Source organism: Narcine bancroftii, chromosome 9 (assembly GCF_036971445.1).
Source record: "Narcine bancroftii isolate sNarBan1 chromosome 9, sNarBan1.hap1, whole genome shotgun sequence".
Lineage (NCBI taxonomy): Eukaryota > Metazoa > Chordata > Chondrichthyes > Torpediniformes > Narcinidae > Narcine > Narcine bancroftii.
In genome coordinates, this window is record NC_091477.1 from 15,115,959 (window position 1) to 15,139,701 (window position 23,743).

At 39.0% G+C, this 23,743-nt stretch overlaps 1 protein-coding gene across 1 annotated transcript in view; it reads left to right on the top strand.

Annotated features, from left to right (window-relative positions):
- tenm2a (teneurin transmembrane protein 2a) overlaps positions 1–23,743 on the top strand; it is a 767,339-nt gene that overhangs the window by 39,962 nt on the left and 703,634 nt on the right. The window contains exon 2 of the mRNA XM_069898186.1: positions 19,961–20,230. Within this exon, the coding sequence (XP_069754287.1) occupies positions 19,961–20,230 (270 nt within the window). The remainder of the gene's footprint in view (positions 1–19,960; positions 20,231–23,743) is intronic.

The window sequence follows — 23,743 nt, forward strand, 5'->3', positions numbered from 1 at the left end:
CAGAGAGAAAGAAGCTGCCGTTGTGCCACTGGATGCTTATCTGATGGTAGGAGCATGAAGAGGGCATGTTGGTGGTGGTCCTGGAGGATAGAGGCTGCTTTCTTAAGAGACTGCCTCCTGTAGATCTGACTCCTGTAGCTGTTCAGTCATGTTCTGATGTCTCTGTGCTTTCTAAATGAAAATAAAATCTATTAATACCTTCACTTAATCTTAGCTGTTTGTGAAATCAGAAAAGATGGAAAATTATGGCACCAAGAAGCTTATTTGGTACAAACCTACAGCCTGATCCCATTGACCATTCATGATTTGCCTTCTCAATTAGGGAGCTTCAAGTACTCATTCAAATCCCTTTTAGTGATGATGTTACTTTCTGCTTCCTGCTTATTCAGGCAGTGAGAGCATTATATTCCCCATACTATGAAAATAAATATTCAGTCATGCTCTAATCCTTCAACCAATCAACTTGTGCATTAGATCAGAAGGGGCGATGAGTCAGCATACAGGAAGGAGATTGAAAACTTGGCTGAATGATGGACCCACAACAACTTTACACTCAGGAACTCATTTAAGGGTTCTTACTTTTGTGCTTTATTGATCGTTTTTTCTCTCTCTGTATTGCACAATCAATTTGTTTACATTACTTTATTTGTTTACATCTGTACATTGAGTACATTTATTTTGCAGTGGTCATTTTGGCTCACCTGCAGGAAAAAGTATCCCAGGCTTGTATGTGATGTCATGTATATACTCTGACAATAAATCTGAATCTGAGATTTACACCTCTTCTTAATTATTGATCTTTCTACTGAAGGACTCATCCTGGTCAAGGAAACCTCCTCATTTACATCAAAACAAGCCTCACAGGTACTGTGAAAAATCTGCTTCTATGTGAGTGGCCCTTGGAGCACAATGGAAAGTTGTTGAAGTGACATCCAGAATTGCATTGCATGTCCATTTCTATCCATTTACCTCCAAAGATGCTGCTGCCTGAATCACTCAATCCCTACAGCTTCTTATTCTTTGCTCATGATTTCAGCATCTGTAAATTCTTGTGTAACATGTTGATGGACAGTTTGTGAGAGAATCCAGAATTGGAACAAATTAGTTACAAAAATAAAGGGCTCAAGAGATTACGTGATTTTTTTTCTTCCTCACAGAAGATTATAAGTCCTTGTAATTCTCTCCTACAATGTGTGCTGGAAGCAAAGTTGTATCACATTTTAAAGGCAGAGATAAATCCATAATTTATAAGCAAGGGGTTGAAAATGTTACACCAGATAGATATGCTGAGTTGAGGTGACAGATCATCCATAGTTTTACTGACTGGAGGAGAAGGCTTGAGGATGCATTTCTTTATCCAAATGTCATGGTACCTTGTGGATGCAATGGCATGTTTCTTAGTCCTCTGATCATCCATGTATCTCACATACATTGGGCCTGAAACCAAAAAAGCCACTTGCTAGGTCCTGAATTTCAGTTCACGCATCCAGTTTCTATCCAAATGTACATCCATCTTAACCTCAAGATCCCTTGTGGTATGCTATGGATTTTAAATCCTGTGGCAGAACAACATTGCATGGTTCAAGATTGAAATAATTAATTCTTTGTGAAGTGTCCAATGGAAGTTCACCAATAAATGGGGGGAGGGTGCAGAAGATGTTGTCTGGATTGGAGAACGCATATATAAAGCAAGATTGGCAGAGATGGGGCTTTTCCCTTTGAAGTGATGAAGGATGAGCGATTACTTAATTGAGGATTATAAGATTATGAAGGGCTTAGATAGGGTGGAGAGCCAGCACCCTATTTCTTGGGGTGATAATGGCAAATAGCAGAGGACACGTTTAAAGTTAAAGGAGGAAAGTTTATGGGAGATATCAGGGTAAGCTTTTTTACTCTGAGAATGGTGGGTGTCTGGAATGCATTGCCGGGTTTGGTGGTGGAGATTGGTGTGATTGGGACACTCAAAAGATGAAGATAGGCACAAGGATGTAAGAAATATTGTGGGTGTGAGGGAGGAAAAAAATAGATTGTGGTGGAGTCAATTTATATCGGTCAGCACAGCATTGTGGACTGAAGGTCCTGTACTGTGTTGTGACGTTCTGTGTTCTAAATCTGCTGATGAACCAAATCCAGTAAGGCCAGTGGAAGAGCAGGTCTGCATCCATGAAATGTCTCCCAGTGGAGTGAGGTGTCATGAGATACAGGACTATGCTTCTCAGGCCAGACTTTAATTTGCTTTATTTATAGATTGGAAGGTAGTGGGAGAAATATTTTCATTGTTACTCCTCACACATGGCATTTGCCAGACTGGAATCCTTTTTAAGCTTTGATTGTTAAAAAAGCAATGTGCTAATTGAAATAGGAAATCTATGTGCCACCATCTAAAGCTTTCTGCTTCGCTATTTGTGAACTGCTGGTTTTGTAACCAGCAGGTATTTTTAGGGTCGAGTTAAAATATCTTTTGAATAAGGAGGCATGGAGTGGAGGAGTCAGGAAAGGAAAGCAGAACATTGAAAAAAAAATCCAAAAAATTGAATTAGCTCAAGTTGGCTGATGTAAATTGTCCATTATGTCAGTAGGTAGCGAGAGAAGCAGAGAGTTGTTCATGTGCACGTGCAAGAGAACAGGCTACAGAGATATAGGCAGTGGAATTATATTGATGGGAATTTTGGATATCCCACCATTATGTTTAATGAGACTGCAGCTGGCTCAATTGAATGTGCTCTTGCCTCTGAGTCAGAAAGTTGCAGTTTTAATTTGCACTCCAGAGACTTGAAGAGACAAAAAAAAGCAAGTTGACATTCCAGTTCAGTTCTGATGCAGTGTTGCATTGGTGGAAGTGCCATCTTTTGGATTGCAACGTTCAAATGAGATCCTGACTGGTCTTTCAGGTCATGTGGAAGGGTCAGTGAAACTTGGCGATCATGAGTTATTCAGGAATCTCCAGTGTCCTGGACAGTAAATATCCTTGGAGTAGCAGGACCAGATGGTAAAGCAGAAATGAGGTATCAGTGAGGGACATAAGGGAGAGGCTACAGAGGGAGGTGGAACAACTAAGGAGGAAAAGAGAGAAAATTGAGTTGGAAAAAACCTTGCTGTTGCTCAGGCTAAAGTGAAGTTATCAACAACTTCAAAGGGATCTGATGTTTGAAGTAATTCATCTAAAGTGTCTAATGTTATTGAGTCACATTTTGAGGAAGGACAACATAAAAATAAAATACTTAATACTAAGGCAGAGCCAGTGCCACGATTACAAGACGTGCATGTACACAAAACCATGTTAAGGCACGGTGATACCAATCCTCAAACCCCAGCAATGACCACAACAGACAGAGATATGAGCCAAATACAATCTCTCGCTGCAGATCACTTGACGATCCGGTCAGGTATCCGAAATCCAGATGAACAAAGCAATATACACTCAGGCATACGAAGGCAAGATGAAATGACTGCATTGTTAATCCCGATACAGTCTCTCTCTTCTCTGCCCAAGAGAGAAATTTAAAATTTTAATAGTGACTCACTTCATTTCCAAGCGTTCATAAGAACCTTTGAATCCAGTATTGAAAGTAAGAGCCAGAACTCAGAAGATTGGAACTGTTCACGAGTGGGAAACCACAAAAACTTGTAAGGCATTGCCATCATATGCCCTCAAATGAAGGATTTGAAGAGGCCAAGTCGTTATTAAAGAAGCATTTTGACAACGAGCATAAAATTGCTACAGCTTATCTACAGAAGGTCTTTCATGGCTTGGTTCAGCATCATGCTGAAGAAGATTGAAAAGAGGGTTGGTGTGAGAACGCAGCCTTGCCTCACGCCATTGTTAATGGAGAAGGGTTCAGAGAGCTCATTGCTGTATCTGGCCCGACCTTGTTGGTTTTCGTGCAGTTGGATAACCATGTTGAGGAACTTTGGGGGGCATCCGAAGCGCTCTAGTATTTGCCAAAGCCCTTTCCTGCTCACGGTGTTTACATCCGGTACCGCACGGATGGCAGTCTCTTAAATCTGATGCGCCTGCAAGCTCACCCCAAGACGCAAGAGCAACTTGTCCGTGAAATACTCTTTGCAGACGATGCCGCTTTAGTTGCCCATTCAGAGCCAGCTCTTCAGCGCATGACGTCCTGTTTTGTGGAAACTGCCAAAATGTTTGGCCTGGAAGTCAGCCTGAAGAAAACTGAGGTCCTCCATCAGCCAGCTCCCCAACATGACTACCAGCCCCCCCACATCTCCATCGGGCACACAAAACTCAAAACGGTCAACCTGTTTACCTACCTCGGCTGCACCATTTCATCGGATGCAAGGATCGACAACAAGATAGACAACAGACTCGCCAAGGCAAATAGCTCCTTTGGAAGACTACACAAAAGAGTCTGGAAAAACAACCAACTGAAAAACCTCACAAAGATAAGTGTATACAGAGCCGTTGTCATACCCACACTCCTGTTCAGCTCCGAATTATGGGTCCTCTACCGGCATCACCTACGGCTCCTACAACGCTTCCACCAGCGTTGTCTCTGCTCCATCTTCAACATTCATTGGAGTGACTTCATCCCTATCATCGATGTACTTGAGATGGCAGAGGCCGACAGCATCGAATCCACGCTGCTGAAGATCCAACTGCACTGGGTAGGTCACGTCTCCAGAATGGAGGACCATCGCCTCCCCAAGATCGTGTTATATGGCGAGCTCTCCACTGGCCATCGTGTCAGAGGTGCACCAAAGAAGAGGTACAAGGACTGCCTAAAGAAATCTCTTGGTGCCTGCCACATTGACCACCGCCAGTGGGCTGATATCGCCTCAAACCGTGCATCTTGGCGCCTCACAGTTCGGCGGGCAGCAACCTCCTTTGAAGAAGACCGCAGAGCCTACCTCACTGACAAAAGACAAGGGAGGAAAAAACCCAACACCCAACCCCAACCAACCAATTTTCCCCTCCAACCGCTGCAACCGTGTCTGCCTGTCCCGCATCGGACTTGTCAGTCACAAACGAGCCTGCAGCTGACGTGGACATTTACCCCTCCATAAATCGTCGTCTGCGAAGCCAAGCCAAAGGATCTACAGAAGGCTCTTTCATGAATGTCAATTAAACTGGATGACACAAAAGTTCTTCAGGCTTATGCCCTCTTTCTAAGAGGATGTTGCAATGCCATGGCTGAAGTCGACTATCTGCAAGAGCTTGACATGTTTACTAATATGCAAAGCATTTTAATTAAATTACCCTACCAGATGTGAGAACCATGGAGAAGTTTAGCTGAAAAAAATGCAATCAAAGGGCTACTTTTAAGGATTTGGTGGAGTTCACTGAGGGGAAAGTAGACATTGTCACAGATCCAGTGTATAGAAATATCAAAAACACTCAGACAGTGGCCAAAAATGTTGAGAGGTCCAAATTATACCCTCCTCCAAAATTGGAAAAAAAAAAGTATATTTGCCATCACTTTGACAGTTGCAGATAAGAAAATTGATAAAGAAACTAAAGAAAAGGAGAGTTTGCCTGCTGTGAAGAAATGTTTGTTCTGTAAAGATGTACATGCTTTGCAAATGTGTGCACAGTTGGAAAAAAAGAAGCATAGCGAGAAAATCGCTTTTCTGAAGGAAAATGGAGCATGTTTTGGCCGTCTGTGAAAAGGGCACATCAGCAAGAACTGCATAATGCAACTCAGCTGCAACAGGTGCAATCTGAAGCATCCCAAAATGCTACATATATTCCAAGAAAAGAAGAATATGGAAGGGGAACCAACAGCAAGATAAGAAGCAGATGAAAACAGTGCTGTAGCCTTTGGGAACAACTGCAAACTTTTAATAGTACCTGTGCAAGTCAACGTCAAGAAAGGGATTGCAAACGTGCATACTTATGCATTTCTTGACTCAGGTAGCACTACATCATTTTGCACTGTTGGGCTAATGAATAAGCTCAATCTTCAAAGAAGTTCAGAAATTCTATTGACAACTAAAGGTCAAGGTAAAATCATTGAAACCAATGTTGTTTTTGGCTTAGAGGTTGCGAAGCTGGATAGTAACATTTTTAGTGATCTCCCAGGAGCATACACTCAGAAAATTATGCGTATGCATGAAGGAAACCTCACACATCAAAATGAAATTGAACCATGGACACAGTTGAAAAATGTTTATTTACTTGAAATCAACTCAGAGATAGAGTTGCTGATTGGTTCAGATGCTCTGGAACCACTAGATATGATAAGGAATGTGGGAGTCGGACCTTATGCTGTCAAAACTATGTTTGGATGATTAATGGACTATTCAGAGAAAGAAATGAGGTTCAGGATCAGTCGACTATAAGTATTAACATAACATCGATTGTTAAATGAAGAGCTGTGGGAGCAGCAGTTCAAGACTGTCATTCCTGAGTGCCTCAGGGATGACCAAGAACCTTCAAAGGAAGACCAGAAGTTCTTGGATTTTGTGTCAAAATCTACCAAGCTGATCGTTATTGGATTGGATTACCTTTAAAGAAAAGGGAATTTTGCATGCCTGATAATAGAAGCATTATCAAACAATGTACACTGAATTCAAAGAGAAGATTCAAGAAAGATTCTTCCTTTTATTCAGGCTACACTAACTGTGTGTCTGACATGATATTTAAAGGTAATGCAGAGAAAGAACCAGATGATATCTTGGAATGTAGTGATGGAAAATTATGGTACTTACCACACCATGGAGTTTTTCAAGCACAAAAGAAAAAAACTTCAAGTGGTGTTTGACTGTGGAGCAATCTTTTGGGAAGTTTCATTAAATCCTCAGCTCTTACAGGGTCCAGACTTGATCAGTATACAGATAAGAGCCTTAACTAGATTCTACAAAAAACCTGTTGTCGTCACTGCAGACATTGAAGCAAAATGTCTCACCAGGTGAAAGTACCGAAGGAAGACTGACTTGTTATGATTACTTTATTTTTCCTTTTCAAATGAAAAGTCAATATATAAAAAAAACAATCTAACCCTGATGAGGAAAAAAAAGATTAAAAAAAAAACCCCAAAAACAAAAACAACTGGTCCATCCATTCTAAGAATAATTTCAAAGTATAAAAAAGGGATTCTTCCTGAGTAAACACAACACACTTGGAGAAAAAAAATGCCTGGAAGTAGTTCACTTTTATTTATTAGTCTGAGTTATAGGAAAATGTTGAATAAATATCAATTTATCGAAGGAAGGATGTTCTTGCAATGGAGGGAGTGCAGAGGCGATTCACCAGGCTGATACCTGGAATGGCAGGAATGACTTATGAGGAAAGATTGCGCAAATTGGGATTGGACTCGCTGGAGTTTAGAAGATTAAGAGGGGATCTCATAGAGACCTATAAAATTCTGGCAGGACTAGACAGAATGGATGCAGATGGGATGTTTCCAATGGTGGGAAAATCCAGAACCCGGGGCCATGGTTTGAGGATAATAAGCAAACCATTTAGGACCGAGATGAGGAGGAATTTCTTGACCCAGAGGGTGGTGAATCTGTGGAATTCATTGCCACAGAGGGCAGTAGAGGCAGGTTCATTAAATCTATTTAAGAGGGAATTAGATCTATTTCTTCAGTATAAGGGTATGAAAGGTTACGGAGAGAAGGGGGGAACGGGGTACTGAACTTTAAGATCAGCCATGATCTCGTTGAATGGCGGAGCAGGCTCGAAGGGTCGAATGACTTACTCCTGCTCCTATCTTCTATGTTTCTATGTTTCTAATTTATCAGTTTTTTCGAAGTTAAAGGTAGTATCAAATGTCCTACTAATTTTTTTTTCTAAATCTAAGCATGATTCACGGAGGAAAGCCATTGAAGTAAAGTAGGTGGATTGCAATCTTTCCATTTGATTGCCATCAACTTTGAAAAGGCTAGTTTTTAATAACAATTAATGATTGTATATGCTAATATTATTGTATATTAAATGGTAGGTGTTTCTTTTCTTAGTTTTGGGTGCAAGGGGATGGGGAGAAAATATATAAAAGTACCTTTTGTATCACTGGCTATGGATATTTGATTAATGTTTTATTCATCATTTCCTGTAACGATGCAAACATTTAATTCAAATTTTAAAAACAACATTGGGCAGAAGTAAGTCCAAAGCCTGATCCCAATATTGTGATCCCAAGCATTGCTGTGAGTAAGTTTGGCTGTAAATCATGGTCCAACACTTTAATTAAAGTTTCAAAAACACCTTTCTGAAAATAATCTAACTTTGTACAGGACCAAAACATATGTGTCAAAGAGGCCTCTTTGGATTTGCACCTATCACAGGTAGGACTTACAATAGATAGGAAAAGTACGGGGCAATCTGTCCTTAGACATATGTGCCCTATGCGCTGCCTTGAACTGAATAAAAAAAGGGTGACGAGTACAAATTGAACAAGTAATGACAAGTCGAAAAATTCTTTTCCAGAAATAATCAGAAAATAGCTGCTCAAATTCCAGTTCCCAAGCACCTTTAATTTTATTATTGGATATAGGACATAAATTAAGTAAGCTGTTACAAATATTAGCTATCAATCCTTTTCAGGAAGGATTTAATTGAAGAATAGGATCAATCAACTTAGTTGAAAAGGCAAATTGAAAATTTAGCAGAAAAATGTGCAGAAAACTTCTAATTTTAAAATATCTTAGAAGATGTGTCTTAGGCCAGTGAAACTTTTCAGCTAAATGATCAAATGACATTAAACAGTTTCCTTCAAACATATCAAGAAAGGTTATTATTCCTTTTATCTTTCCATAGGGAAAAAGCTTGGACAGATGATGTCTTAAAAAATAATTGGAATAAATTTTTCTGAAGAAAGTGGGTGTTTGGGCCTCAGTTTCTTCTGCAGCCTCAGGAAGAGTGGCCTCAATTTTCTGATAAGTTAGAAGAAATTTTACCAGAGGACCCTGAAATCAGGAGTATGACCGCAAGTGCTGTTCAGATAATGTCTGAACAAGTGGATCCAGTTACCCACTTCATCCATTACTTCTCATGAATGCTCTGACTTTAAAGACTTCTTCTGTATCACAGGATAAAGCCAGCAAACCATGTTCTTGTTCAGTTTCAGTCGGTTAACATCCATCAAAGAGATCTATCACAAAAGGAGACAGGAAATCTTGAGACTCAAGAAAACAGTAGTCTCATAGTTGAAGAACTGGTTAGTGCTAAGAAGGAGATAATCTGATTTTGTCAGCGAAAAAGATTTGCAGATTAACTTTCAATTCTGAGAAAGGACAAGCCACATTCATAAATTCAACCCCATTCTGGAGAATGGTCGGCAACTTAGCAGAGCAGCAGTGCCAGAAAAGATGAAACTTCTAGTCATACTGGCCAAGGAATTTTACATTTCTGATTTGATTATTTAGAATATTCACGAAGAGGTGGACCATGGTGGTCGCAACCATATTATCCAAGCTACGCCAAAAAATATTGTATTCCTGGAGCCACTGGGTCAATCAGAAAAATTATGTTGAAATATGTTGTTTGTCAGCATATAAGTACTCCTCCTGGACAACAGCAGATGGCAGATTTTCTCCTGGACAGAGTCTCTCCAGATGAACCTATGTTGGACTTGATTATTTTGGACCTTTTGAAGTGAAGTGGGCAAGGAATGTTGTGAAGCGCAATGGTGCTATTTTCTTATTATCACATTTTACCTGTAAGAGAATTTTTTTACCAAAGTGGCATCATCACTTAACACAGACTCTTTCATCAATGCCCTTCAGTGTTTTATAGCTAGACGTGGTGAAGTGAAGGAACTATGACCTGTCAATTTTGTGGGAGCTCAGTTCAAGTTGAGAGAAGTGATCAAAAGCTGGAAGCGGGTTCAAATCCATAATACACTACTCCAGAAAGGAATCATTTGGATAGTGCAACCCCTGCTGGCTCACACCATGGAGGTGTATGGGAAAGATTAATTAGATCAGTATGAAAGGTTCTTAATTCCAACCAAAAGGTGCAAAGTCTTGACAAGGAGGGTCTTCACACAGTTTTATGTGAAGTTGAAGCTCTCTTCAACAGTCATCCAATCACAAAGGCTTCTACAGATCTTGAGGCACTTACCCTGAATCACCTTTTGCTTCTTAAGATTATGCCTTCGATGCCACTGGGGCAGTTTCAGAAGGAAGACATATATGCCTGTTTTGCAGGTGGAAGCAAGGGCAATTTATATTGCATGTTCTGGAAAAGATGGGTGAAAGAACATCTTCCACTGTTGCAGGATCGACAAAAATGATCTAAGATCAGGTGCAATTTCATGGCCGATGATGTCGTGATCATTATAGACATTAAGCACATTGAAATTTCTTGTTGATGAGGAAGATTGCTTGAATTCTTTTTCTTCATGATGGTAATTATTATTTTTAAACATAATAATAGGGCCGGTATTGTAAGGGTTAAAATGTGTTTCACACTCGCCACTTGTCTATTTGTGTTTTTTTTATTTAACATTTTTTATGGTGTCTCTTGGCAACATCTTTGCTTCAGCATCATAACTAGTTTTCTGTACTTGCTTGGGAGATGAGGGTTTAGTTTTTTCATTCTGCGGAAAGGATGGTAAGAAGCTTCTGACATTTTCTATGGAACATTTAACAACCTTTAACAATTTTTAACAACTTATAATAACATTAACAATGTTTAATATCATTTAATAAACTTTGGAAAACTCAACTCTCGTACTCAACTCTGGTATGAATTAGTTTGAACAAGTCATAGACTACAAGATTACTTTAGCATCCAAGTAACTTTAATTGAAAGTAGTCTCCATGCCGACACTGTTCCATTTGTGCATGCATTTGGGAGCCGACATTCTGTTTTCAGCCTGAGGACATGCTGCAACAGATACTGCATCCCAGGAACTTGTGGTCAGCATTTTCAGGACCATGGAAGATTTGACTCATTACTGAAAAATTAGTTGTGAGAGTTCAGTCACTATGCAGCAATTTCTCCTTTGGCTGCATTGTTTCAATGGAGTCTATAATTCAAAATTCCCCATCCTGTTGAAAGCATTTTCAAAGGGCCATTGATACAATGCCATACATGCAATCTGGCTTTAATTGATCAGCCAGGAAACTTCTGACTTATCCCAGAGTTAATGTCCAGGGTAAAAAATTTTTGTTTTTACAATGAAGAGTCCTCTTGAACTTCCCAAAGACACAGTGGGTCTTAGTAGCATCACAGTTTCGACAATTAAAGTTTCTATATTTCTGCCGTCTGTGAAATGGAATAGAAGGTAGGGTTTCCATGACTAGAGTCAATGGCTTTGATTTATTCATTCTGTATAATTTGGGTTAAGAAGTGCATAAACTATTTTTGTTTAGTGGAATCAGCAGCTGTTGGGATAACACACCGCCCATTTAAGGCTTTAAAAGGTCTTTAAATTAGAAGGCGATCTTGGTTTATGTACATTGGAGAGAAAAATGAGATTAAGACTAAATTTCAGATTGTAAAACACAATATCACCCTTTCTTTAATTCTCCTATTTCCACAGATGATACATTGTTTTACAGTAAATGTGTGTAATGGTTTGATGATGAAAATGAAAATCTGGCCTCATGGGAGGCACTGCTTTGAATTCACACAAAATTTGGTGAGAAGTAGACATCTTCCTTCTCTCGCAGAGTTTAAATTCACTTATTTGGATGACGTTGAGCTCTAGATTGTAAGGCATTTTCATTATGAAGAGAGATGTTTAAAGTATTGGTAAATGTCGATTGGGCAGGAAAATTGGTTGTAAAAAATCACACCAGGTTTTGTGTTATTGAATGGTATAGTGGGCATGATGAGATGATATTTTCCACCTCTCAATTCTACTACTCCTATACCCTATGTATGTATTCAAATACAATCCCCATTGATTTATTTTTTTTTTAAAGTGTTTTGAGAATATATGTGATGCTGGCAAAGTTGCATAAGATGCCTTAAAAACCACAAGTACAGATTGACTTGCAAGATAAATTTAGAGATTGTATAGCGAACCACTGAAGTCATTTATAAATTAACAAATCTTTGCGCGGAGATGTGCATCATTGCTTGGCAATCATTGATCAGCTCTCGTGATGAATTTTTTCAAAATGTCATTTTAATTTCACAAAGTACGACGGTAAGATCTGAATTCTGACACCTGATCATGACACCACTATCCTCTTCTGTCTTAAGTGAGCCATTTCCAAGAGTCAAGATTCAATGTAATAAAGACAATGCAATATTACACAGAATTTGTCTTTGCCTGATTTGCTGTCAGCAGAAATTGCCTGAAATGCAAGAGAAACAAAAGACAGTTCCCCTCAGAGTCACCGAGCATCTGTGGATTCGCCTCAACCACTGCAGCAGCCCCCACAGCCACACAGAGTCCAGTCCAAACCATCAGCAGCCTGAGCTCCAGATCTGAACCTCCGACATGATCAGGAACCCTTCAGTGCCCCCGCATTCGTAATTCTGATGCCTGGCAACCATTCAGCCAGTCTAGAGCCAGCCTCCAGTGGTCTTCAGCCCAGAATGAATCCCTCAACTGCATTCGGCAACAGCCCACAGCCTGCTAGGGTTCCTCGTCTCAAGTCACTGCCCACTGCCTGTGTGCTTCTTGAACCGCAGAACCCTTCACTGGTCTGCTGCTGTGGTCACCATCCCGTGGGTCATCTCCTCAGCTTCGCCTTCTCAAATGGGGGGTGGTCTCCCCATTTTCGGGTGCCCTGTGTCAGTCCAGTGCTAAACCAAAGTCTGTAACACCTCGAAGCTGCTTCCGATCGTAGGCACTGCCGTGTTGGAAGCAGACCCTGCTGTTGTAGAATTTTTAAATAAAATCACCGTCAGCTCCTTTAACAAGCTGTTTAAATCCTGTACAGCAGCTAATGGCAGTTAAACTTGGCAATTGGACCCCGCAGGTGCATTATGTCTCTGCTCCCAACTCTCGACGAGCCCGCACGAGTGACAGCGCTGCTGTTATTGCAGCTCTGACAGCGTCGCCATGTTTTTACCATCTTCCATTTCTGAAGGAACCTTGAGTTGCAAAGGTACTGCACTGAGTAGGAGAATGAAGGAAAATAAGTCAGATACAAGATGAAACTTAAATGATGGCAAAGGTTTTAAAGTGATAAACTCATTGGTCTGCTTGCTATCTTTCTTTCACCAACATCATTTGGAACACAGAAAACCTTCACATCCACAAGTGGTTGAACAGCTTAATCCTGTACAGTTTTACAGCCATAACAATAACTGCTGAACATTTGCAGAAATAATCAATGGTTGAGAGTTATTTTGCCATCTTTGCTTGAAAATTATTTTCATCTTTGACCTTGTCTGCTTGTTGTCTGAAATGGATTACTTCAGAATTAAAGGGCAGCCAGTTCTGGAGCATAACAGCAGGAAGCAAAGGGCAGTTAGAATTAGAACTAGTTTTTAACTCCTCCTCGCTGTGCTATTGCTATACCTACTGGTAACATTACTTATTGGAAGCTGCACATAGCCCACACCCAGGAGATTTGCGTTTAAATTTTAATTAGTTCTCAACATAACCATAAATAATATAAACGTACAGGATTATAATCCAGGGACCACCGCCACAAAAGAGAAAATAATAGAAATGTAGCATAATCCCTTCCCAAAGAGACAGACTGGTTATTTATCCAATGTAAATTAAAATAAAATGAAACCAGAATTCAATAACCTTTATGTGTTTTAAAACTAGTCTACTGGAAGGAGTTTGAAATCCATGTTCAGTTTTATATAACGGACATAAATATATGGTTCTTTCGTTCTAAGTACAGTACTCGAGATGAAATATTCCACAGAAATTATCATGGGAATTTTCCTTCTCTAAGTATTGGAACCTTGATGCTGCATTGAATTTTCTACCCATTGCCTCATTAAGGGATAAAATCAGAGCGGATCTTCCTAAATGGCTCTTGTGTATTTCAATAACCAACCATTTATAAAACAATCCCTGGAGGAGTATCCCAAATGGGATTGTGACAAAAAATATCAAGTAGTAATACTCTCTCTTCATTCGTATTGAAAAACATTTATCTAAAAAACAATGTTACATGACTTTGAATAGTTAATAATATTTTATTGAAAAGTCTGTTTTCTTTTTGTTTCTCTTTGGCATTAATTGTAACTCAGGAAAGAAAGTATTCTTGTCACTGAGTCAGGAGGCTGTGGATTGAAATTGCTCTCGTGAGACTTGAATGCAAAGCCAAGCCCTCGACTGACTCTGCAGTACAGCACTGTTAGAATGCTATATGTCTGGTGGCGCCTTTCTGATGAGTTGTTATTTGCAGTCTTTTCTTTTAAGTAAAACAGTTGCTATGATTCTATGTGTGGAATTTTACTGTGTGCAAAATAATTCCTCTCTCCCCTATGATTACGATTACAGTTCCCCAAGTAGTTGTTTGTTGTAAAACCAAGAAAGTCTTGAGGTGACCAAAGCTACTTTATAAATGCAAGTCTATTTCTCCAAGAGTTTACCAAATGCTCCTTTATGGAATTCTATCTTCTTCTAGTTTCAAGTTTATTTCATGAACCTGTTGTCCCTTCTTGGTTGTTTTAGCGTGGGGGTCTGTTTATGGGCACACAGAATTCAAAGGAATAGAAAGAATGGATACACTGTGTGTGGTTGGATTCAGTCATATATGAAATTTAAAGGTTCCCAATCAAACTAGTCTCTCTAAGGAATCAGAGGCCTCCACATGTTTGGAATTTGCCAATAAACCACTATTTATATTTATTGTTAAATAAACAATTTTAATGTGTTTTTTCAATCACCATTTCTATTATTTTCGCTTTTCCTTTCATTTCCATTTCCTTCTTTGTTTCATTTATTTATTTTTCTTCTTCCTTTCTCAACACAAAAGCACTGCTTGTTGTTTGCCATGCACTAAAGGTTGTAGTTTATTTAATGAACCTGTTGACAGGTCAACTGTGAGGCATCAATGCATGCATCTAAATCTAACACACTGGAAAGGATGTTTCTCAAAGTGGCAATGTCTTTGTATTCATTTTCAAATTAATTTTCATTGCTGTTTGTTGAAATTCAGGGCCATCCCATTTTTTCAATAGTCTATAAATTTTTGTTAAAAATAAGCTAGTGCCTTTATGCAGAAGAGCATGGAAACAAAAGGGGTCACCTTGTTTTGGTAATTTGGATCTGAATCCATGCTCTCTGTATTGTGACTGTATTTTTGACTGCTGACCTGGTCTTGATACAAGTGCCATATAAGACTTTTGTTTTCTTATTGTGAAGTCATACTCCCTTTGCCTGTGCCATGCTGTACCTGCAAATCCAATCAATAGAAGATGTAATATCTCCTTCACATCACTTAAACTCATTGAATTGTTAGAGTAATGGAAGACAAGAATTATGCCAGGGAGAACAGCTGGTATGAGCAGATAAATCCTCAACAGCTGTTCTTAACTGTTTTTTTTTCATTGGGACTTGACAGACGGGAGAGATATAAACTTATTATGTGAGCTTAGTACTCTTCAAAGTCTGAGAAAAGCTTAGAGCTGAAAAGGCAGGTTTTTCTAATATAGTATCTTGAGTTTGCATTTGGACATAAGGGATGTGGCCTCTGACCACTGCAAGTAAATTGTACACTATTAAGTGCTATTTTAATGTCGATATTTCAACAGGGCACTTAACATAAAATTTTGTGCCTTTAGGGACATTTGTTGAGCAAGACTCAGGCAAGAACATTGCTGATTCATATCAGAAAATGCTCTTGTTGTAACACTCAAATCAGATTTTTTTTGGAACAGTGTACTTTTCTATGTTAACTGTACTGCACAAATACAAGTAGTTGTGGGAAGCTGAGGGAAAGAGGCTTGCAACACCTTCTCTTAACTGGGTTGCTGTATTGAGTTTAAGATGGGTTACTGCCTTATTAATGAGAACTTGGTTTATTCTCTACTTACATTAACCAGTGCTGAAGATCGCACAATTTTGAATGCACATTTCTGAATACACTTAAGGCAACATAAATTTAAATCCCTCTCAATGACTGAGTTTAAAAATAAGGTATCTGGGAGTAACTTGGGGGAAAAAAAAGCCCAAGCAGCTTTTATTCTCCAATAGAACTTGCTGAACTATGTATTGTTTTTGGACATTAAAATATACATGGGAAAAGTAAAGGAACCATTGGTGAATTGGAAATGAATTTGGAGGGAAAGGCTGAGTATAACAAGATGAGTACTGCCAATTCCTGATAATTTTACTGAATATGCCAGATTTGTGATGTAAAATATTTCCCTATTTATGAAAGTTTGGCATGTACCTATTACCAGGGTAGACTGAGAAGAGAAAAGACAAGTCGTTTTACATCATGATGTTAAAGGCTGTAGCTGAACGTTAGGGCCATCTGCTCCAGATATATTTGCAACAAAAAACTGCAATGGGTTCAAGAAACAGCCAGCTCTGCTATTTTGGAATATGAATTCCAAATATCTTCACCATTCCATAGACCAGTTGGTTGGAGTACAATCAAGACATATATTTTATCTTAAGTATTAAACTCACATATTTTATTATAATTTCCTATATGCTTGAAGAATTGTTTGGTTTTTTTTTATTTTTATTCTCCCGTATCCATGTGGTTCATGATTGCCTCACTGGATTTAGAAAGAGTAAAATAAAGAAAAACTGATAGAATTAACAGGAAATTGAAGGTGTTGGGGTGGGGTAAATCATGGAACAGAGATTTAAAGTAATGGGAGTGACATGAGGAATTAAAAATAACCCTAAAGAGAATTGTAGAGATCTGCAGTTTAATTGCTGTCAGGTAATAGGTGCAGGTCTATTTGTGGCTTTGAAAGGACAATTGAATAAAAATATGGAAGTAAGCAGGTTAGGACTTTATTACTGTAGTGGAGAAGAAGGGGGGGGGGGGGATTTGATCAAGGTACTTAAAATTATGAGGGGCATAGATGGGAGGAAATGTAGGGAGGCCTTTTCCACTGCAGATAGGTGTGATGCAAACCAGAGGACATGGGTTTAGGGTGAAATGGGAAAAAAATATGGGGAACTTCACACAGAGTGGTGAGGGTGTGAAATGAGCTGCCAGCTGAAGTGGTGAATGTTGGCTCAATCGCAACATTTAAGAAGTACTTTGACAGGTACATGGATGGGAGGGGTCTGGAGGGTTATGAACTGGGTGTAAGTCAATGGGATTTGGGAGAATAATAGTTCGGTATAGACGAGAAGGGCCTATTTCAATGCTGTAATGTTCTACGGCTCTATTTGTATTTTATATGTGAATCTTGGATTCGTGATGTGCAAAGGACGAAGTGGAGCCACATCGACAGATGTACAAAATATTGGAATGGAAAGGGAAAAGAATGGACAGATGCATTTACTGATTCTTTTCTCCTTGCTGTTGAAAGTGAAGGATTGTAAAAAAAACATAGCTTTTTTTACTATGCCTTAATTCAAGTCAAACAGAGTTCATTTCTAGTGGAAAAAAATACAGACATTAATGCTGCATGGATTTAATTCACAACTTTAGAAACTGAGGATACCAAATGAGATTTTTTTTTAAACTTGGAAAGAATATATTGTGGAGGATTAATGTACCATAAAAATAGAATCCATTCACTTCACTTGTGGAAACAGATCTCATTATTACCAAAATATATCAGCAACTTCATTCATAGAATCATGGAATTCATTAAATCAGTGGTTCTCAACATTTTTTTCCAACTCACATACCACCTTATGTAATCCCTTACTATCCACAGGGCACCTATGTCATAGCATTGCGGTAACTTCCACGTTAGTTGTGCTAGGTAATTAAGTTGAAGTTTGAGTGTGAAAAACATGAGGGGGTAAAACAATATCAATTTAACAAGAAAATCATCAATCTCGCAGCAAGGACAATTTGGAAGATAAAAGCAGCCAGGTTGACAGGTGGAGAGATCTGGGTGCCAGGAAGCACAGTTGGATGGGCTGAAACATCCAGGGAATGAATCAGAATGTTTGGAGGGGGGGGCAGGGGAAGGAGTGAAAGGTCAAAATAGGTAACTGCATCCAGAAAGATGATCAGCATGAACAGCTGGGGAAAGATATTAGGCAAAAGTGTAAACTGGGATTCAGCAGACAGCCAGTAGGATTCAACAAATAGCCAGGGAAGGTTGCTTGGGAACATCTACTGGAAATGAAGGTAGTAGAAGTTAGAAAATAAAAATCCTGATGGAGGGACTGGGGACTAGTAAGGAAAAAAGAAAGCCCCCAATGGCACAATGCTTTTCAGGGTTACAAGATACCCAAATATGCTTTGTTATCAATGAAGTGCATTAAACAGGGGTTTTAGGTTAATTGGGGTATTTTGGCAGCACAGACTTATGGACCAGATACCATACTGTATATCTAAAACAAAAAAAAAATATAGGAGCAGGAGTCAAGCTTGCTCTGCCATTCAATAAATTCATGGCTGATCAGGCCATGGACTCAGCTCCACTTACCCACCTGTTCTCCAAAATTACCCTTACACTGAAAAAAAAATCTATCTGTATCTTAAGCATATGTAATTATGCAGCCTCAATTGCTTAACTGGGTATAAAATTTCACAGATTCGTAACTCTGGAAAAAGCAGTTTATCCTCAACTCTGCCTTGAATGTGCTCTCTCAGATCTTGAAATATTGTCTCCTGATATTATCGGTGGAAACTGCTTCCCTGCTTTGATCTTATTTATTAATTCATTTTTATTTTCTATGAATCTAGGATTTCCCCCTCCCTTCCCTCTCCCACATCCATCTAAACTCCAAAGGGTATAATTCTAGACTACTTAATCTTTCATCTTAAAGTAACCCCCTTATCTCTAAAGTCAACCTGGTGAACCTCCTCTGTCTCCAAAGCTAGTATATCTTTTCTCATGCAACGAGACCAGAATGCACATGGTATTCTAGGAGTGGCCTCTCCAAAACCCCATTTGGTTGTAGCACCCCTAATGCAAGCTCTAATTACAAGAATACCTGACCATTTTGCTTATAGTAAACATAAGTGGGATAGAGCACACATTGAAAATGTATCTTCTTCACATAACTGAGTAATAGTGATTGAGAGGCAGTACAGAGGATTGGTTCAGGAACCTGAATGGTAAGAATCATCAGATGGAACTAGAAATTTCAACCACTGAAAGAATCCATTCAGCCCATCGTGGCCTTGCATCTGAAAAAATGGACTTTAGGCAAATCCTTTACAGTACTTGATTCAATGTCCAGCAAGTTTTGGCTTCGTAAGTGCAAGCAATGTTGTGTGGAACCCACAAGTGTATTAATATAACCTCTCAAATCCCTTGGACACAAAAAAAAGAGAAATGATTGCATTTAATTTTGATCATGTGTGGGTGAGGCACTCATTGGTTTCCAATAAAAATTGTGCGAGCCAAGCTGCCCTCAAGACCGTGAAACAATGATCATCAACACACCCGGCTGCAGGACATTTTGCTGTTAACCTTCCCTTCACTCCCACATTTTTATGTATTTGTAAGATAGAAATTACAGGAAAATTGTCCCTAATTTATCTGTGTAGTATATTGCAATTAGACACAAATCACAACTATGCCATGAGTGATATCTCTGCCTCCAAGAAGGATTTATGTCCTTTCTTGGATTTACAGATGAGATATGTGGCTTTCTAAAGTGATTAGGGAGTATGGGGTATCTTTTACAAGACCTTATGGAGAGGTGTAGATCACCAAACACCTTGTAATAATGTTTGATCTATTTTATATGGAATGTTGGGTAGAAAATTTTGGTTGTATTTATGATGTGGATGGGTCAAGTTTAAATAATTTGCGACGTGTTTTTTTTAAATCTTAATTCATATTCACTGCTTATGTGATTTTTGCAATTGCTGTACATTTTTCTGATGAATAAAGATAAAAAGCACGGTCTGGAAATGGTTGAATCCTTGCTGTTGCTCAGTGTACTTCCTAATGCTCTTTGGTATGATTGCACTGTCTCTGTAAGTAGGAAGTGCATGATGTGTATCCTTTGTTTATGTGCAGGAGCCAATTTCACACTGACTGAACTGGGAATCTGTGAGCCCTCCCCTCACCGCAGCACTGCCTATTGTCCAGACATGGGGCTCCTTCATCGTGGATATTCTCTGAGCGACGCAGACTCTGACACAGAAGGTGCCGTTTCTCCAGAGCATGCTATTAGGTTATGGGGGAGGGGCATCAAATCCAGACGTGGCTCAGGTCTGTCCAGTCGAGAGAATTCAGCCCTCACACTGACCGATTCAGAGAATGAGAAGGAATCAGATGAGGAAACAGGTATGTATATTTAAAAGCTAGTAACTGTGCAGTGTCTTGAAAGAAAAGGTCACTGTACATTGTGATTTCGACTGTTTCCATCAAAATGGTGCAGCAAACAAGATAAGTTTGAAAGTGTTGAGATGTTCCTGATACTTTTGAAGATCAAACAGTATTTTGGAGTTCAGTTCCAGAACAAAGTTAGAATTGGAATTTGAGTGAAATGTCAACTGATGAACTGCCCAATGATTTCATCGTAGACCAATATTTAATTTAGTGTCTTTTTTTATTTGAAACACATTATTCATCTTGAACAGGAGTATTCCTGGTTTCAAGATTCAGAAATATATACCCTTGATTTATTTTTGGTCCAAAAGGCTTAAAGCTTCTATTTCTAGTGTACAGTGATTGCTCCAATGTACCTACTAGTGATACTATAAGATTTTCATGAGTAACTTGACAATTTTGCAATATAGAAGTCTGTAGCAGGAAACAAAGTACGCTGCATTATGTGTTTTGGTGATGGGGTTATACCACCATCGGAAGACCACATTGTCCAATCATTATATATATTATACACATACACACCTCCTACAGCAATTTGTGAATGCATTTAGCACAATATATGGGCAATTTTGAGTTGCTTTCTCAACAAGACATTAATCATTCAAATTCGATTTCATTAGTGCTTGGTTGCCTTTCAACTCTGCTCCACAGAATCCATTGACACCAATTTTGGTCCTGATATACCAATGTTTATTGACTTGATGGAAAAGTTAACGAGAAAAATGACTGGAATGATGCCCAGTCTAAGAGAAAGTGGTTGATCTTTTTTTATTTTAGCTTATTAAGGACATGATCAATGCTTTTAACTCGATGAAACAAAGTCTAGTTAGCTGGGTCATTAAAGATGGAAATGAATCTGGGACTCATGGACATTCATAGAAAATATTTAAGCATAAAACATAAGTAAAATGTCACAAAGTATTTCTTTTCCGGAGGGTTACTGAATTTTGGGCAAAGTTTTTCCACAAACTGAACATATTTCACCACCTCAAATGAGAATGTAAAGTGTTCCTGTGTGAAGAAGATATTTATAGTCATAAACAGTGAGTTCTGAAGTATTTGAAAAGAGCATCTTTGAGATAATCTTCCAAACCTTGGTGAGTGCATGAGAGAGTGAGAGGAAAATGTCTGAGAAATTGAATTGATAGAAAGGTTTTGCTTTTATTCCATTTTTCAAGGTGCGATTAAATCGAGGATAAATATGGTTCCAACATATCCAGATAGGATGTGTTAGGGGCTCATTTTCTTTTCACATGTATATGAGGATCCATTATGTAGCACGCTTTAATAGAGCAGAGTGAGTTGATATAAATGTAAATTGTATAAAGATTAGGTTAATCGCTGATTTAAAAAAAATCCTTTGTGGGGAAAATCAAATGAGGATTATCTCACTGTTTGAAGTTTCTTTCATTCCATATAGTTACCTCATACCTAAAGATGAATTACATTCAATAAGAAAACCTAATGCAGAAGCAAGTTTCAAAATATATTTTATTTCACAGCAAAATGTTGATGTACATTTTTATTCTATTTCCTCGAGATGACTGCAGTGGAGTGGAGACTGTCACCCACCTCTTTGCTGAATGCAGATTGGCTTAGTGTGTAGAGAAGGATGCAAGAGTCCTTGTCATGGTTCATCCCCAGCAGCGGTGTGAAAGAGGACTCTTTCAGGGACGCACACATAGACATCCGGAACTGCTGGAAGACCATCAGCTAGGTGAAAGATACCATTTGGCCTGCCCAGCACCTGTTGGTCTTCCAGCAAATGGAGATGTTAGTGAGGGAATGCTGCCAACTGGTGCATTCCAGGCTGCAGGGTTGCACTGAGACTTGGAGCAACAAACACGAGGGCAATGTGGGGAAGGATCACAGTCCAGAGTCCTCCCATTACTGAGCATTGAGCGAGTGAGACTGAGGGGATGGCCCTCAAATAATAGAAGTGCCAAGATGCTACAGTGGTGGCAATAGTGTAAATGGAATCGAATGTAACAAGGCAAAGAGATGGGAAAGTAAGGGTGGGAACAAACCTGAACAAATTTCCTCTTGTAAATAAATTATTGTGAAAAACTTTTACTTTTTATTTAAAAAAAATTAAAAATTAATCTATCGTGCCATTCAGTAAAGAGTATGGTCCATGGTGCCAAGCACTCTCTTGAAGAGCCCCCCATTGGTGCAACAATTTCTAATTTTCTCGCAACATTTCATTCAAGTATATTTTCAATTCATCTTTAAAAACTATTGTTGTTCTTTCATGGCAGCATCTTCGATCATAACACCTTATCATATAAAATTAATTCCCCTATTCCGTGATGACTGATCTCACTGCTGGTAAAAATAGTTACTTGCCATTAAGACCCTTATTTTTAAAATAATTTACAATGTATTTTGCATATTATTTGAATCTACAGAATGAGTATAAAACTGGAGAGTGACATATAACTGAGGCCATGTTTTGACTGATTTGGTTTTAGAAGGTCACCTTTCAATTAAAATGTATCCTTAATTACTGTGGCTATATTATGCACAGATGTTTGAACTGACCTTTTTCTTTTTGGACATACATACATACCAATGTACAACATACAGGGCCTTCTGGTCCACAAACCCGTGCCACCCAATTAACCTACAACCTCTGTAGGGTGGATGGAATCGGAGCATCTGGAGAAAAGCCATGCAGGTACATGGGGAGAAAGTACAAACCCTTCCAGGCAGCGCAGGATTCTAACCCAGGTTACTGGTGCTGTAACAGTGTTGTGCAAACCACGCTGACCTGTTGCAATAACAACCAGGAGGAGAAAAGCTGAATTAATGTTGTTGACCTTTCAGGATTTGATGGTCATTACCCTGAAAAACTCTGTTTTTCCCTTAATAGGTCCTCTCTCTAGAATTGCAGCAATTTTTAAAATTGAAGATTTTTAAAATCTGCACATCTTTATTTCAGCAAATGTAATGTGTTTGAAAATAACCTTTTTTTTTTGTATTAATAACTGCCACTCATTCACCTTGCTGGTATGCTACCTTTCTCTGTAGTTATATATTTCTAAAAAAAAATCACCAGAGCAGCAGCGAAGTTGATAAGTAAGCAAGACTGCAGTAAATTGTACCCTGAAGGTTATGTCACTGCTATCTTTATGTGACTGAGGGAACTGATTTCTACATCCATCTTGATTCAATTAAGCAGCACTGGTTGAACCTGAAGAAATTTGTTTATCAGAACTAAGGTGGGTGGTTAAATCTGCCACCGCCCCCAGTAAATATCCTAATGCACGTAGAAGGGAAGGGCTATGATAATCAACATGAAGGGGGGAGGGGGGGGGGGATGATGGCCTCGTTGTGAATTGGTATCCATTAAAAAGGGAGACAACTGATTCCGTAAGAGAACAATGTGGCTGGATCTCCTTGTACTTGTCTCACTGTGAATGTGAGAGACCGTCGCTGTGGCCGTGAGTTGCTCAGCATAAGCATGAA